The 15,234-nt window shown below is 44.9% G+C and overlaps 1 protein-coding gene across 1 annotated transcript in view; it reads right to left on the bottom strand.

Moving 5' to 3' along the window:
* Positions 1-15,234, bottom strand: part of NR5A2 (nuclear receptor subfamily 5 group A member 2) — a 158,842-nt gene that overhangs the window by 49,942 nt on the left and 93,666 nt on the right. The window contains exon 5 of the mRNA XM_015417030.1: positions 4,559-4,706. Within this exon, the coding sequence (XP_015272516.1) occupies positions 4,559-4,706 (148 nt within the window). The remainder of the gene's footprint in view (positions 1-4,558; positions 4,707-15,234) is intronic.

Genomic DNA, 15,234 nt, shown 5'->3' with positions numbered 1-15,234 from the left:
ATGCTAAAGAAGAAAAGTAGCTCCTCAATTCTGAGATTTATATATCCTCCCACATTTGGACTTGAAGCCAAGCTCAGCTCTTTACAGGAGAATCTAAAACATCACGACGGATAGCAGACAGTCTAAATGTATGCAAAGCACTTGAAGCTGCTGATGAAAGGGATCAAATGTAAAGACTGTTTAAAGTAAACGTGAGCATTTTTCAAATGTAATTCAGTTATTCCGCTAATTTAAAAATACCACTGAAGTGCAAAGGATCTCTTTAAATATTTCATCACAGAGAAGGCTACATGGCTCCTTAGACATTTCGGCCGTGCTGTTTAATGTCTGTGAAAATATATCACATGCAAAATGAAGGTAAGAGATGTCTTGCTGTCCACTCAGTTAATTTATAAGATACGATTAATTCCTGCAAGAGCAGCTTATCCTTCACTGATAATCAACATCTCAGAAGACAGAGCCTCAGATTTGGAACTGGAATGCTATTAGACAAACTGATGATTCATTTCACCTTAGTTTTAGCATTTCTAATGCCTGCGCTTGATTGGGGAGAACAACAGGGTCTTTAAAAACTTACCCATGTCTTATTTCTGAACTTATCAAGATGTGTGTGTATCAACACAATGCACAGATTATACAAGAGTAAAATTTACAGCCCAATTACGTGCGATGCCTGAGACTGAAGACTGGAGCAGTCTGCTTCATACTTCCCACCCATCTCTTTTCACTGATCTAAATCCTCTGCCCCTGGAGCTTCAGAGGAAGAAATATTGGTGTGGCTTCTGTACCTGTACTTTTATTAAAAACAATTGGGTAGCACTAATAGAAGCTTGGGAAGGGGACCATTTGGATGAAGAAGTATTAAATGCTCTAGCCCTGGGACCACGGCTAGAAACAGACTTAAAGCTCCCTGTATTTTAAAACAGGTAAAAGTGTTTAAAACTAAGATTAACTTCTAAAAAAAGCAGGAGGTTCAATCACAGATTTCCAGTGTCAGATGAGGGCTTAAATAACACTAAGTGCTATGTAGATTTACATTTTGAAAATAATTGGCTTAGACTATTTTTTCCATGTGCAGTTTTGCCAGAGCACCAGGGAAGTGGGTCTCTGCTGTTGAGCACAATTCTTCTGGCACTAGTCTCTTCTTCTTATGATAGACCACTGTCCCCAAAGTCCCTTGGGTGAGAGGAATCCATCCCCCCCCCCAACAGAGGACCCCCTCTGCAGTGTTTGGAGATAGGTGCATGTGAAGCAAAGACAGAAGATGTGAGCCAAATCCTCGAAACCTGCTACCACAATCCCTAAAAGTGACAAGATCCCTAACCTGCAAACAATTGAAATTATTGATATTGACATTCTAGAGTTTTGAGTGTGCCCACTTGAAGCAAAGTGACTGATTTTCAACATAAAGGACAAGTCAGTAAGTCAGAATGTTGACAGCTAAGAAGATCAGTTGCATTCCAGGCATGATCTGGTGACAATAAAAGCCTAAGGGAACCCATGGAGGGGACTTCCTCCCCCCCAAAATAAGCAAAGTTCTATGCATGGACTGCTGTTGTTAACTAGCTATCCAGCTCTATAGTACAGGCAATTCATCTTATAATGAGTACAATATCCTTGTGAGCTATTGGTATTTACAAAACAATAATCTTCACAGAATCATACAGTTGGAAGGTTCATCTAGTCCAACCCCCTACACAATGCAGAAAATTCACAAATATCTCCCCCCCACCCCCAGTGACCCCTGATCTATGCCCTGAAGAGGGCAAAAAACCCAACAACACCCTCCAGGATCCCGGGTCAAACTGGCCTGGAGAACAACACCAGGGCAGCATTTGTGCATGCTGGCCTCTATAGGGAAAGCTGCATCTGGTTACTACTAGAACCACGTGGAAGATTCAGGCACTGGGTGACAGGAAAAATGTGCCCCCCCCTCTTGCCTCCTATCCCCTGCCTCCCACCTAAGTGTCCCCAATGGCAGGAGAATTCAGCTGAAGCTCTGTGCCATTCAGACTGGATAGCTGATAGCTGCACTGGAATCTTCTCTACAGAACTATTACTGCGTGTCCAGGCTTACTCACTCTGCTGTTTGCATAATTTCCAATTTTTTTTTACTCCAAAGGTTACAACATTGTGATACATTAAATATGAGGCATTCCAGTCCCCCTTGTGCTATGTGAAGAAAGTCCAATAGATTCTTTTTCTTTCTTTCTTTTGACCCTGTTTTCTTCTGCCTTGCACGCTCGGAAGCAGAAAGGTGAGATATAAATGTTTCACATAAATAAATAAATTCTTTATTCTATATCCTAATGCCTCTATGGAAGCTGCAGGATTTAGCTCTGTTTATCTTTCTTTGGTACCGCTAGGTAATAAATCCAGTGGGCAAAGGTAATTTAAGTCATTCTTATTAAGCCATCAGATGACAGAAAAATTTCTCATCTCGGATTCAATAAAAATCCTTCTCCCTAATCCTTTTTTTTGTTCCTGAGAAGTGGATTTTTTTCTTGAGTGATTCACTGGAACCACACTGATTTAACTAATTTGTCTTGCATAGATATCTTCCCCATTCTATAGCTCTTTTTCTTCTTACTTTGCAGCCCCAGATCTCTAGAAAAGACTGGTACCCCAACAGTAATTTTATAAAAACGACTGATTTACACTTTTAGAGTGCCTTTCATTATTGCTTAAAAAAAGTATTAACAACAGCAATGATGAATTTGCTGCATTGTCAAAAGGCGCATTGTTAAGAAGTCTTTTAAAAATACACTTCTCTGTATCCTTCTAAAATACAAATAGATTTCCACTCCGTTGCCTTTCTATCCCTTTTGAAAAAGCTCTGCAGTGTGAAGTATAATGACACAGTACAATGATGTTTTATACAAATGAATTTAGGAGATTACGGTACTGTTGATGAATTCTCTAAAAAGGTTGGGTTTTTAATATGGAAAAGCAGTTGATGGCTTCTGCCTAGAACAGATAATCAGAAACACAGATACATTTCCCCAGCATCATACCCTTGCATGTCCAAGAATCAGAATCAAAGGACAAGGCAGTGCAGATGTTTTCTATGCGACAAACACTATACAATCTGGGATCATTTGAGAGCTCACACCTCTTTCTGATCCCGGACCCTCTTTCCACTGCCCCTGTCCTGACCATAATATATCACAGGCTTACAGTGTTTAGGGGGAAAGTGGTGGCCAGGAGAAAATCTTGCTTCTTCCTTTGACCACTGCCCCCCCATTCAGACTGATCGTCCTTACCGTAGTTCAGAAAATGGTCCTGAGGTTTTATCTATATACTAGTAGCCAATGCTCCCTCTAAGCTGTGGAGTCTTGTGAGCAAAAATTCTACTTTGTGAGTTACTGGCATTAAAGGAGAGCCAGTTTGGTGTAGTGGTTAAGTGTGCGGACTCTAATCTGGGAGAACCGGGTTTGATTCCCCACTCCTCCACTTGCACCTGCTGATGTGACCTTGGGTCAGTCACAAGCTCTGGCACAGCTGTCCTTGAAAAAGAGCAGTTTGTGTCAGAGTTCTCTCAGCCCCACCTACCTCACAGGGTGTCTGTTGTGGGGAGGGGAAGGGAAAGGCATTTGTACGCCGCTCTGAGACTCCAAGTGAAGGGTGGGGTATAAATCCAATCTCTTCTTCTTCTTCTAAAGTCATGAGTGAGCAATTTGGCTACTGCATAAATTAGTTTGCTCTGGAGCCATCCTTCCTGAGCTAAAACAAAAATCTATGAGCTGGAGGCTAAAAGACTATGAGCTAGCTCACACTAACTCAGCTTAGAGGGAACACTGCTAGTAGCTACGTGTGGCTGTGATCTGTGGGTAGCTAAATCCACTGACTGGGGCCACATGGAGGCTAGAGAGATTTTTCTGTGCACTTAAGGGGACTTCCCAGGTGTATAGAAAAATCTGAAATTTAAAAAAACCCTGAAATAAATCTAAAATAAATCTGAAATAAAAAATTAACAACACTCTCACCAAATGAGCAGCTGGAGGACGCCAGCAGCCAGGCCCAATGGCAGTGGAGGAGGCCAGCAGCCATGCCAGGCCCAGCCATGGAAGGTGATGGCAACCGCGCCAAGCTCAGTCATTGTGGAAAAAGACACCAGCAGCCACACAGGCATCAGCAGTGGCCACAGGGGACACCAGCAGCTGTGCTGGGCTTGGCCATGGAAACGGAAGACATCGGTGGCTGCATTGGGCTCAGCTGCGGTGGCGGAGAATGCAAGCCACCACCCTGGGCCTTGCAATAACAACGGGAGATCCTGAGCTGATTACTAGCTGCACCCACTTTTGCACTGGGAGGGTTATGGGATTTCCTCTGTGAGTTCTCACCGCCGCGAGTCTCCTCCCCCCACTGAGCCATGTGAGAAATTAGCAGTGATGGGTTAGGGATCTGCCCTGCGAGTATCACAGGTCCCACTTATACTTATTATAATATGTTTTTTGAAAGGCTTTCAGTGTTATCAGTGGGAGGAAAACAAAAAACCTGCATGATAAAGGTAATGCTCTTCATTGGATAAAGAAGGTTAAAGAATCGGAATACCTACCTAAACTGAATAGCACCAAAAATTTGAGACACACGAACTCTCGTAGATCAAACTGCAGAGATCGTAGTTTTGATACTAGCTCTTGTGCGTGACTCATAAGATTGTTGAGTGTGGCTCCCGCTTGTGATGCTATTACTGAGTAATCCACCTGTAAAAGAATACATATTTCTGTAGGGTCATCATAACCGGATACATTACTGCTATTATTTCACATCGTTGGTTAAATAGTTTATTTAGCCCTCTAATTATGCTCAGAGCCATCGTCTTGCTTACTCTGACTTCTGTTTCCTAGGTCTGCATCATTCCCATTTTACAGATTGGACATGGAGACAAACCAACCTGCCCACAGCTAATCAATGAATATTTGGCTGAGCAGGGAATGGAATCCAGGATTTTCCAGTTCATCTGCAGCACTAGATCCTTTGAAATACATGGGCCTTCATAGAACAGATTTCCACATGAAGCATAAAGTATAAATGGGTAAACAGATGTGTAATACTATTTTACCTTCGATCACATTTCAAAATACTTTTCTGGAGAATGAGCTCATACATTTAACTGTCTGTCACCAATAGTTTGTTAACATGTACGTGCTCATCACTTAGTGACTGAAACACCAGACAAATAGCGTTTACGACAGGGCGATCGGAGAACTTTCACCTCAGGCACAATTCTGTGGATCATTTACAAATTCAGTCCCACTAGACAAGACTCTTGGAGATATGGGACACTGCACACAATGTCTGACTTTAGAAATTTTTTTTCAAAGAAGAAAGTATCAAACTGGACCTCTGTGCAATCAAGTGTTCACACTGATTGCACAGCTCACACAATGTTACACTGTGTGGTGTGTATCATCATCATTATTATCCCCATATTGCAGACGGGGAGGGCAGGTTGAGAGAATAGTCACTTGTCTCAAGGCCAAACTAGCTGTGATAGAAGAATCCATGTGTATTTATTCAAGTGCCTACCTATTCATGCAGAAAGCAGGAATTGGGTATGTCTATTTTGATTGGAAAAAATAGAAGCTACATGTGAAAGGAGCTACATCCTTTCCCCTCTGCCACTTTACCTTAGTGCGCACCATTGCTTCAAATGTTTTACTCCTAGCCTGTTTGATAAAGATGCCAGAAGTAAGCTTGCCTTGACAGAAAAATGCTTTGAACAGTGGGGTACAGTAAGGTAAGGACAGGGAGGGGGTAGGGTTTAGTTCCCCTTACCTACATGCTCTGTTGACTGTAAGAAGTAAAACGCCCCATCTACTACTGCTTCCCATGTAATTAGCTTAGGGTTGCCAAGTCCCTCCTGGCAACCGGCAGGGGATGGGGGGACTTACCAGGAGAGGGAAGGAGGCCCAGCTGATATTGCAGCAACATGTCCATGTCACTTCCAGTGTGACCCAGAAGTACTGTCATCACGCAGTGACGTTGGGATGATGCTCTGGAATTTGGGCAAAAACTCTATGGCAAATTTGGTTTCTACCAGAGCATTGCCCCAATGTCACCATTATGATTACATCACTGCTGGTCATGTTGGAAGTGACATAGACATGTTGCTGAAACATCGACTGGGCCTCACTCTTTTTCTGGGTAAGTCCCCCCCCCCTCCAGCTAGCTGATCGGCAGTCTGGCTGTGGGGGGGACCCCTGCCTCCCCCGGGTGGTCCGGCAACCCTAAATTAGCTGGACATGTTAATAAAAAGATTTTGATGCCTCCATTATAGGTAGTTTGGCCCTATGACTACCTAGACCTATTTATGTATTAAAGTATTTATATCCTGCCTTTTCCTTGTGGCCTAGGTGGCTTACAATTCTAAATTAAAGCCATACATAATACAATAACACCCTCATAAGTCCCATTAAAAGTCCTAGCAAATAAAAAAGCCTTATACTGCCTCCTAAAAATTTCTAAAGAAAGCAAACCTTCTCAGGGAAGCTGTTTCACAAGGAGGGAGGCCACTATTGAGAAGGAAAAGGCTCTGGTAAATGAACGTGGGAAACTTTGGTCCTTTCCACACTGGGGTCTCATCCCTGGCTTTATCAGAGTTCAAGTTGTTACACAATACCTTGCATTTATCCCTGGTTATAAAAGCATCTGTTTATCCTGGGACAAGTGTGGGGCAAAACAGAGGTGACATCACTGTAATGTGGAAACAAAAAATACCCCAAGATAATTACAGAGGTGAACTTGAGTGTTGTGTAGAATGTAAAAATGTAATGCCCTCTACATGGGGCTGCCCTTGTCCCAAATTCGGAAGTTGCAGCTAGTGCAGAATGCGGCGGCCAGGCTGTTGTTGGGTCTCCCTATGCGGGAACACATCCAGCCTGCACTAGAAGCACTGCACTGGCTGCCTACAGTGTCCCAAATCCAGTTCAAGGTGCTGGTACTCACCTTTAAAGCCCTTTATGGCCAGGGACCTATGTATCTAAAGGACTGCCATTCCCCATATGCTCCCCAGCAAGCACTGCGATCGGGTTCCCAAAATCGCCTGGTCCTTCCAGGCCCCAGAGAAACCCGGCTTGCAACAAAGAGAGCCAGGGCCTTCTCAGTGGTGGCTCCATACTGGTGGAATGAGCTGCTGGAAGACACCAGGGCCCTGCAGGACCTCTTACAGTTTCTCAGGGCCTGTAAAACGGAGCTCTTCCACCGGGCTTTCGATTAAGGAGCTGCCCTTATCCACCTGAGGCCCTGGCCCCAATACCATCAATACCCTTCATAACATCAACAGTATTACCAACATCACTGAACAGCCTGTGCCCCACTGACATGACCCAGACCATGAGCCAAACTGACTGCTGGACTCCTGCCATGTTATAATGTCATTTCTAGCACTTTATGTATTGCTTTTAAGACTTAATTATTGTAATTTTACTTGAGAAATTGTTTTATCTGTTGTAATGACGTGAGCCACTCTGAGCCTGCTGTGGCGGTGAGGGTGGGACAGTAATAAAATAAAATAAATAAATAAATACACACTGAGATAATTACAGGGGTGAACTCGAGTGTAGCGTAGAATGTAAGTTTGGGGACAGGGATGAACCAGGATTTAAGGTCTAGTGCGGAATCACCCTTTAAGTGGACAACCAGAAGGTGACAGCTTGAAGATGATAAGTGATACACAGGGACATGTGGGGAGAGGCAGTCCTTCAGATATGTGGGTCTTAGGCACTGAAGGGCTTTAACGATCATAACTAGTATCTGAATTAAACTTGGAAGCACACTGGCAGTCAGAGTAGCTGTTTAAAAACAGGCAAGACGTGTCCCTGTTGGCTAGCCTCCGACAATAATCAGGCTGCCACATTCTGAACCAATTGCTGATTCTGGGCTGTCTTCAATGGCAGCTTCACATACAACACATTCCGGTAGTCCCAGGGCCAGATTATAACTGCATGGATTAGTGTGGCTAAATTGGCTGAGTCTAGAAGAAAGGGGAACGTTGATGAACTAGATGCAGCTGATAGAGAGCACTCTTGGGCACTATGCTTGTCAAACAGCATGGCTGGGTCCATCAATCGCAGTTGTTGGGGTTCCTTCTTTCACTATGCAGCAAACACATTTATTTTTATCACCAGGAAAACACTTAAGAGAAAGCTGCAGCCAATTCTTGATCTTTAAGGAGTACTTCCATTTTCATATTCACACTTTCCATTTTAGCTCTCCACTTTAAAGTGTAGATCTATACCTAAAAATGCTATCTGTGAAGAGCAGTTAGATTCAAGTCCAGTAGCACCATAGAGACCAACAAGAGTTTCAGGGTATAAAGCTCCCTTTGTCAGGGATGAAGCTTTTGTTGGTCTCTAAGATGCTACGGTGGCTCAAGTGGTTAAGACGCTGAACTGCAGGCTGGAAGGTTGGTAGTTCAGCAGTGTCATGCCGGCCACATGACCACGGAAACGTCTTCGGACAGCACTGGCTCTTCAGCTTTGAAACGGAGATGAGCAGCGCAACCCTAGAGTTGGATTCAACTGACTGCATGACTAAACACCAAGGCGCATGGAACGCTGTTACCTTCCCACTGAAGTGGTACCTATTTATCTACTTGCAATTTCTTGCTTTCGAACTGCTAGGTTGGCAGGAGCTGGAACTAGAGACGGGAGCTCACTCCATCATGCGGCAACTCGGGTCTCGAACTGCTGAACTACTGACCTTCCACAGCCTGTAGTTCAGTGTCTTAACCATGAAATACATATAAAGCATAAACATAAAACTGTTATTTCCAGGAATATTCTAAATCCAGTTGACCCATACATGATAGTTTGTTGTGAACAGATCTTGTGTTGTAGATATGGTTCTCCTTTTGAAAATTAGGAAACTAGCTGTGTGATCCTATACAAAGTTCCTCCAGTCTAAGCCCATTGAAAGCAACAGGCTTAAACTGGAGTAACTCTGTTCAGGATTGTACTGCATGGCAGGTAATTGTTTGCAGGGCAAGGTGCATAACCTTGCAGTACATCCTCTGCTTCCAGATTCCCTCTTATGGATCCACCTCAGATGTAATCATCTTTTCAATAAATAAAGACATTATGTGCTTGTAACTTAAGCAAACGATCTTTTAGGAACCTGCCATTTTACAACCCTCTCCGGATGGTTGCTAGCTTATTGTTATGAAAAAGTTTGATCATTGTAAAGACATCTCATTCACAGCCAGATTTTCCCTCTGTGATTTGCTGGAAATGTGAAGGGAGGGGAGCGCAAAACCCCCTTGGCGAAGTAACCAATCATAGTTTGTGCAAGGGAAGGGAACCCCCCCCCCCCACGATCCTCGCTTCATAATAATAAGTTAAGATGTTTGGATGAATCTCATGAATATCCTAGTCTCTTCAACTGCAATGATAACCTAATGGGAAACCCCAGTAGATAGATTCTCCCACCCGCCACTACCGAGGGCTCCCAGGCAACCAGCTCTTCTTTCAGATGCATTTAATATTTGCAGAGCCAGCAAATTTGTCTGGGAGGCAAGTCTTCATCTGCCACTCACCCAGAGCCGACTGTATTAAATTTTTATATTTATTGACATTTCATTACCATAATTGACTGCACTTGGTTCCCTAGAAGAAGGCACAGGGATGCCTCCTAAGCAGGAGAATTGGTCCCTTGAGTCAGATTTGCAATTAAAAACAAGGCAGAATGGATTTTTTTTATTGTGTAAATATGATGAGTTGAATTTTCAGCTTTAACTAGAGAATACTGAGCACCGAGAAAACCTTTTTTTACGGGTGAGCAAAATTATGAGTCAGTGGAAAGACGACCCCCAAAGGTGTCAATCAGTTTATATAAACTCAACTGTGCATGAAAAAGCCCCCGTTAATGTCTCTTCCAGGGGAAAAAAAGAGAGTGTTCTTATTAAAGTGAATATTATCTTCTCTACTCAGCCTCTCTGCTACTTACTGGTGGAAAAAGGCAGGCTTTTGAACTTACATTTAGTAGAGTATGGCTTAAAATCATAAGAAAAAATATGTATGCTGGTTTGGATGCTGAGATTGCAATACAAAATAATATTATCCAGGTATTTTTAGGATGCCTACATAACTACATGTAATTCTTTATAGAACAATGTCAATAGGTCAGCCATAGGGATAGGCACAAACTGGGAAAATGTGGTTTGGTTCATGGCATGTGCGGCTCATGAATCATGGACTGTCACAAACTGGTTCAGTTAGTGAACTTTGTGATTTGGTAAAATAGACCCCCAGTGTGCTAGAGACACCAAACTCACAGGGGATCTCCAGCTGACTCTTCTCTACCTGCCCTCACAGTTTGGTGAGGATTGGATTTACGGGGTCCAAGTTATACCCCCCCCAAGAATGTGCCCCCAGGAAAGTGGGGAAATGATAGGTGTAGGTTCAGGAGTGTATAGAACAGATCCCATGCAAGCTAGAGACACCAAACTCACAGTAGATCTCTGGATGACTCTCCAAGTATGGTGAGGATTGAATTTACAGGCTCAAAGTTATGCCCCCCCAAGAAGGTGCCCCATCCTCCATTGTTTCCAATGGATTAAGGTCAAACCAGAGAATCTCTCATTAGAAACTGAAGGTGGGGGGGCATTTTGCAAGCCCAGCCGAACCAGTGCAATGTGCCCAGCAGAACTAGTGCCACTGTGGCACTGTAAACCCAATAGAACTACGATCAAGCCAGGAAACTGCTTTTGGGGGAATTGTCAGGCACAGGTTGAAAAATGTTTTTGAAGAACAGTTATGTACTCCATTTAAAGAACTTTGTCAAAGAATTGGTAAATACAGCAAGATACCAGAATCCTGGAACCACGCTTTAATTACGTTAATTCAAAAACCAAACACTGATTTGAGTGACATAAAAAACTATAGACCCATATCCCTCCTAAACGTTGATTATAAAATTTTTGCATCAATACTAGCAGGAAGACTAAAACGAGTTTTGGCGCAGACTATCCATCAAGATCAAACTGGCTTTTTACCCAAGAGACAAATGAGAAACAACATGAGGATAATTATAGATGTTTTAGAATACTACGAAGAACATCCAGAGAAGGAACTAATGTTAATGTTTCTTGACGCAGAAAAAGCGTTTGATAATCTATCTTGGGACTTCCTGCTTCAAAAATTGAACGTGGCAAATCCTGGTCAAGAATTTTATAACGCAATTAAAACCATATACAAAAGGCAATACGCGAAAGTAATAATAAATGGTGACCTGACCAAAGTAATAGAAATACAGAAAGGAACCAGGCAGGGATGTTCGTTGTCACCCCTACTTTTTATTTACGCGATAGAGTCACTTAATGAAGATGTAAGATGGAATAAACAAATAGAGAGTTTAAAGGTAAAAGGCGAAGAATTCAAGTTACAGGCATTCGCTGACGACTTGGCATTCATACTAGGAAACCCCAAAGCGTCCATAGGTGAATTGATGAAGACAATTAAAAATTACGGCCAGGTTGCAGGATTTAAAATTAATTACAAAAAATCTAAAATTATAGTAAAGAACTGTCTTCAAAGTACACTAGGAAAAATTCAAGAGCTGTCTAACATGAAAATGGTCAAAAAGACAAAATATCTGGGAATTAACATGACAAATAAATGTAACTCCTTAATAGAGGAAAATTATACCAAGTTATTGAAAGAGATTAGGCTGGATCTGCATAAATGGAATGATATCCCACTATCACTCAGGGGTAGAATAGCACTGGTCAAGATGAATGTGTTACCAAGATTCCTGTTCCTAGCGCAAACTATACCAGTATTAAAGAAACAGGCATTTTTTGAAGAGCTGAATAAAATCACCAGGCAATATATTTGGCAACATAGGAAACCTAGAATAAAATGGAAAGTGCTCCAAGATAGGAAGGAAAGAGGAGGAATGAGTGTTCCCAATCTCTCCAATTTGGGGGTGGATTACATTTCTGGGGTCCCAGTTATGGACCCCCCAAAAAGGTCACAGTGCTCTCTTTGGAAAAGACAGCTGCAGTTACAGGAGTCTATGGAAAGGGCTCAGGAACAAGCCAGTGACACAAAACTCATAGGGAAACTTCACCTGGGCATGACACCTCCCAGCCAGACACTGTAAACAAGGCAAGCACCCCCCCCTACACTTGTAGCCCCCAAGTCTCCAAAGGCAGATTCTGAAAGACAGAAAGACAGACATCCCCAGACTTTTGATGGGCTCCCCAAAGTTACCCCATGACAACCTGGCAGGCCCCCAGCCCCACCAGACCAGTGGAAATCAGAGTTTTCCATTTAAAGTGATTAGTGATGCCAGCCACGACATAAAGGCAGACATCTGACACAGACTCCCCAAAGTAACCCCATGACAGTTTGGTGAGCACGGCACCCCAGCCCCACCAGACCAGTGGAAATCAGAGGTTTCATTTAAAGTGATCATGCGGCAGGCATTGTGTTATGAGGTAGATGTTGTTTCATGAGGTAGGTGTTGGGTGAGGAAGTCCATCATACTACCCAAGCGGCAAGGGTGCAACCAATGCTCCCTCTAAGCTGTGGGGTCTTGTGAGCAAAAATTCTACTTTGTGAGCTACTGACATTAAAGTTGTGAGTGAGCAATTTGGCTACTGCAGAAATTAGTTTGCTCTGGAGCCATCCTTCCTGAGCTAAGACAAAAATGTTTGAGGCAGACGCTAAAAACCTGTGAGCTAGCTCACACTAACTCAGCTTAGAGGGAACACTGAGTGCAACCTGCAGGCCACATGCCAGACTACCCAGAGAGGAGGAGGAATGGGGGGGACACACAGGGAGATAACAGAAGGCCTGGATCTTACCATGTGAGGTCCAGAGAGGGGTAGCTCAGCGTCAGGAAGCTGACCTTGAGAAAGGCCAACTCATACACCCTGGCCAGGTCCAGGTGGGAGTGGTGGGGGGTGAGAATGTCTCCCAGGTGGGAGAACACCCGCTCCCTCTGGACACTGGTGGGAGGGCAGGAGAGGAAACACATGACCACGCAAGAGAAGTTGGGCCAGATGACAGCCTTGCATGACCAGTACTCCAGGGGATCGGTGGAGGCAGGCTCAGAGGACTCGATGAGGTATTCCCTCACCAACACCTCTGCCAAATCCTCCACCATCACACACCTGACATTCCCACTGCTACTTACATCCCAGTTCACCACTGACAACCAATACGGAGGTTGGGCTCCTTGAGGCACAGCCTTCACTGCAGCCAGCATGATGGTGCCAGTGTCTGTGACCATGTAACCATGGTGGTGATGTTTTGTGCTGTGTGGTCTGCATCCATCCCCTGTGCATGAAGCAGAACCACTTCATAGCCCAGTGGCAGGATTGTTCCAACCTGGGCTTGGGCTGTGCCCTGACAGTCCAGACAGAGAGGTCCCCTAGTTGCAACCAGTGGGTGCTGAGGGAGATGTAGCCATGCTGCTGGCTGATCCAGAGGTCTGCCATGAAGTGCATAGTTGTACCTTCCTCTCTGGAGAGCATACCTTTGATCATCGCCACTGTGGAGCAATTAATGGCAGGCAAGACTCATAGGCTCATGGTCCTCTGTGAGGGGATGAAGCATTGGGGAGCCAGGTGTTGCAGCAGCTGGCAAAAGGCTACATCCTCCGTGAGGGAGAATGGTTGGCCATCCACAGCAATCATCTTGCAGACGAGGGAAGTGATTGCTTCCTGGGCCCTCCATGTAGCCCTTCTGGATGACACTGTTGGTGTCCCTGCAGGAATGACCTCTTGGAGGGTGGTCTGTCTTGATGTCCCACTTGTGGCACCCTGAATGCAGGGCGCCTTTCTCAGAGGGGCCTCCTGCTCTCCTTTCACTTCTCCATGCCTCTTCCTCCTCCCACTGGTTGCCACTTTCCCCCCTGGTGGCAGCATACTGGGGTGCACCATTTGCAGTGCCTGCAGAGGATGGAGGAGGACAAGTATTGGGGCTTTGCACCCCTCCAGACATGGCTGTGGCACACATGGCACTTTGCCACACAGGGGTCACTGGGGAGGGTGCAGAAATGTTTCCAAAGTGTGGTCTGGAGATGACGCCCCAGGACTGGAGAAGGTGGGAAGAGGGACAGCTGCTTTCTGGCACTGGACTGGAAGAGGCCATGGAGAGGTGTACTGGAGGCAAGAGCAGCAACAGGTAGTTGTGCGGAAGGGGAGGATGCTTCCCCTCCTTCTGAATCACCGCTGTCAGAGACCTCTCCAAAGAGTAGAAGAAGAAGAGATTGGATCTATACCCCGCCCTTCACTCGGAGTCTCAGAGCGGCTTACAAACTCCTTTCCCTTCCCCTCCCCACAACAGACACCCTGTGAGGTGGGTGGGGCTGAGAGAACTCTGACAGAAACTGCTCTTTTTCAAGGGCAGCCGTGCCAGAGCTTGTGACTGACCCAAGGTCACATCAGCAGGTGCAAGTGGAGGAGTGGGGACTCAAACCCGGTTCTCCCAGATTAGAGGCCGCACACTAACCCTGTCAACCACTAGTCTGTGGGCAGTGCTAATAACTCATTGTCCTTTGTGGAGAGCCCCAGGAATAGATCAGGGGAAGGAGGCTCTAAGACCTCTGTTGATGCCCTGCTATGGGCAGGCTCCAATGGGTTGGCAGGATGTTTTTGGTGCCCTGGGACAGAGGCCTATGGTACATAGGGTGTGGAGGATGTCTTCCCCCCACAATGAAGACCCTTTTCACCTACATTCACCCTCACGGCACAGGGGGGTTGGTCCACAATCAGAAGGGGTGGGAGGGTATAAAATATGGGTCCTCAGCTGAGGAACCAACTAGCTAAGCCCCTCTGCTCAGTGTGAGCAGAGAGACAGGGTGGCTGAGAGCCCCGAGTCCACCTAACACCCCCAAACACCAGCAGGGGAGAGGAGTTCCCAATCATGAGGGAATGTGGTCTGCTACTCTCCTTTTACATCCTGCCTCTCTGTGTAACTGTGAACAGCCGGGATAAGAGAGTCTGCAGAGCTCAGCTGAGCATATATATACCATTCTGATCCTACAGAGTGGAATGGGAACTCTGTTATTGGCAGCCAGCAGTGCCTGTTAAGCTTTGTAGGGCTTCTTTTGGGTGTTTCCAAGGCTGCAGTATTTCACCCCCTTATTGCCTTGGAGTTTTGTAAACAGTTTAATTGACTAGATACAGTCTGCCTCAAAATGTAATCATTCACGAACCACCATGAACAGCACCAAAGTTCATGAAATGTTCATGCCAGGTGCCCTTCCACAAACATCTCTTCA

This window comes from Gekko japonicus, unplaced genomic scaffold, assembly GCF_001447785.1.
Source record: "Gekko japonicus isolate JY-2015 unplaced genomic scaffold, Gekko_japonicus_V1.1 scaffold564, whole genome shotgun sequence".
Classification (NCBI taxonomy): domain Eukaryota; kingdom Metazoa; phylum Chordata; class Lepidosauria; order Squamata; family Gekkonidae; genus Gekko; species Gekko japonicus.
The sequence above is the reverse complement of the archived record's forward strand: the minus strand, read 5'-3'. Positions and strand labels throughout refer to the sequence as shown.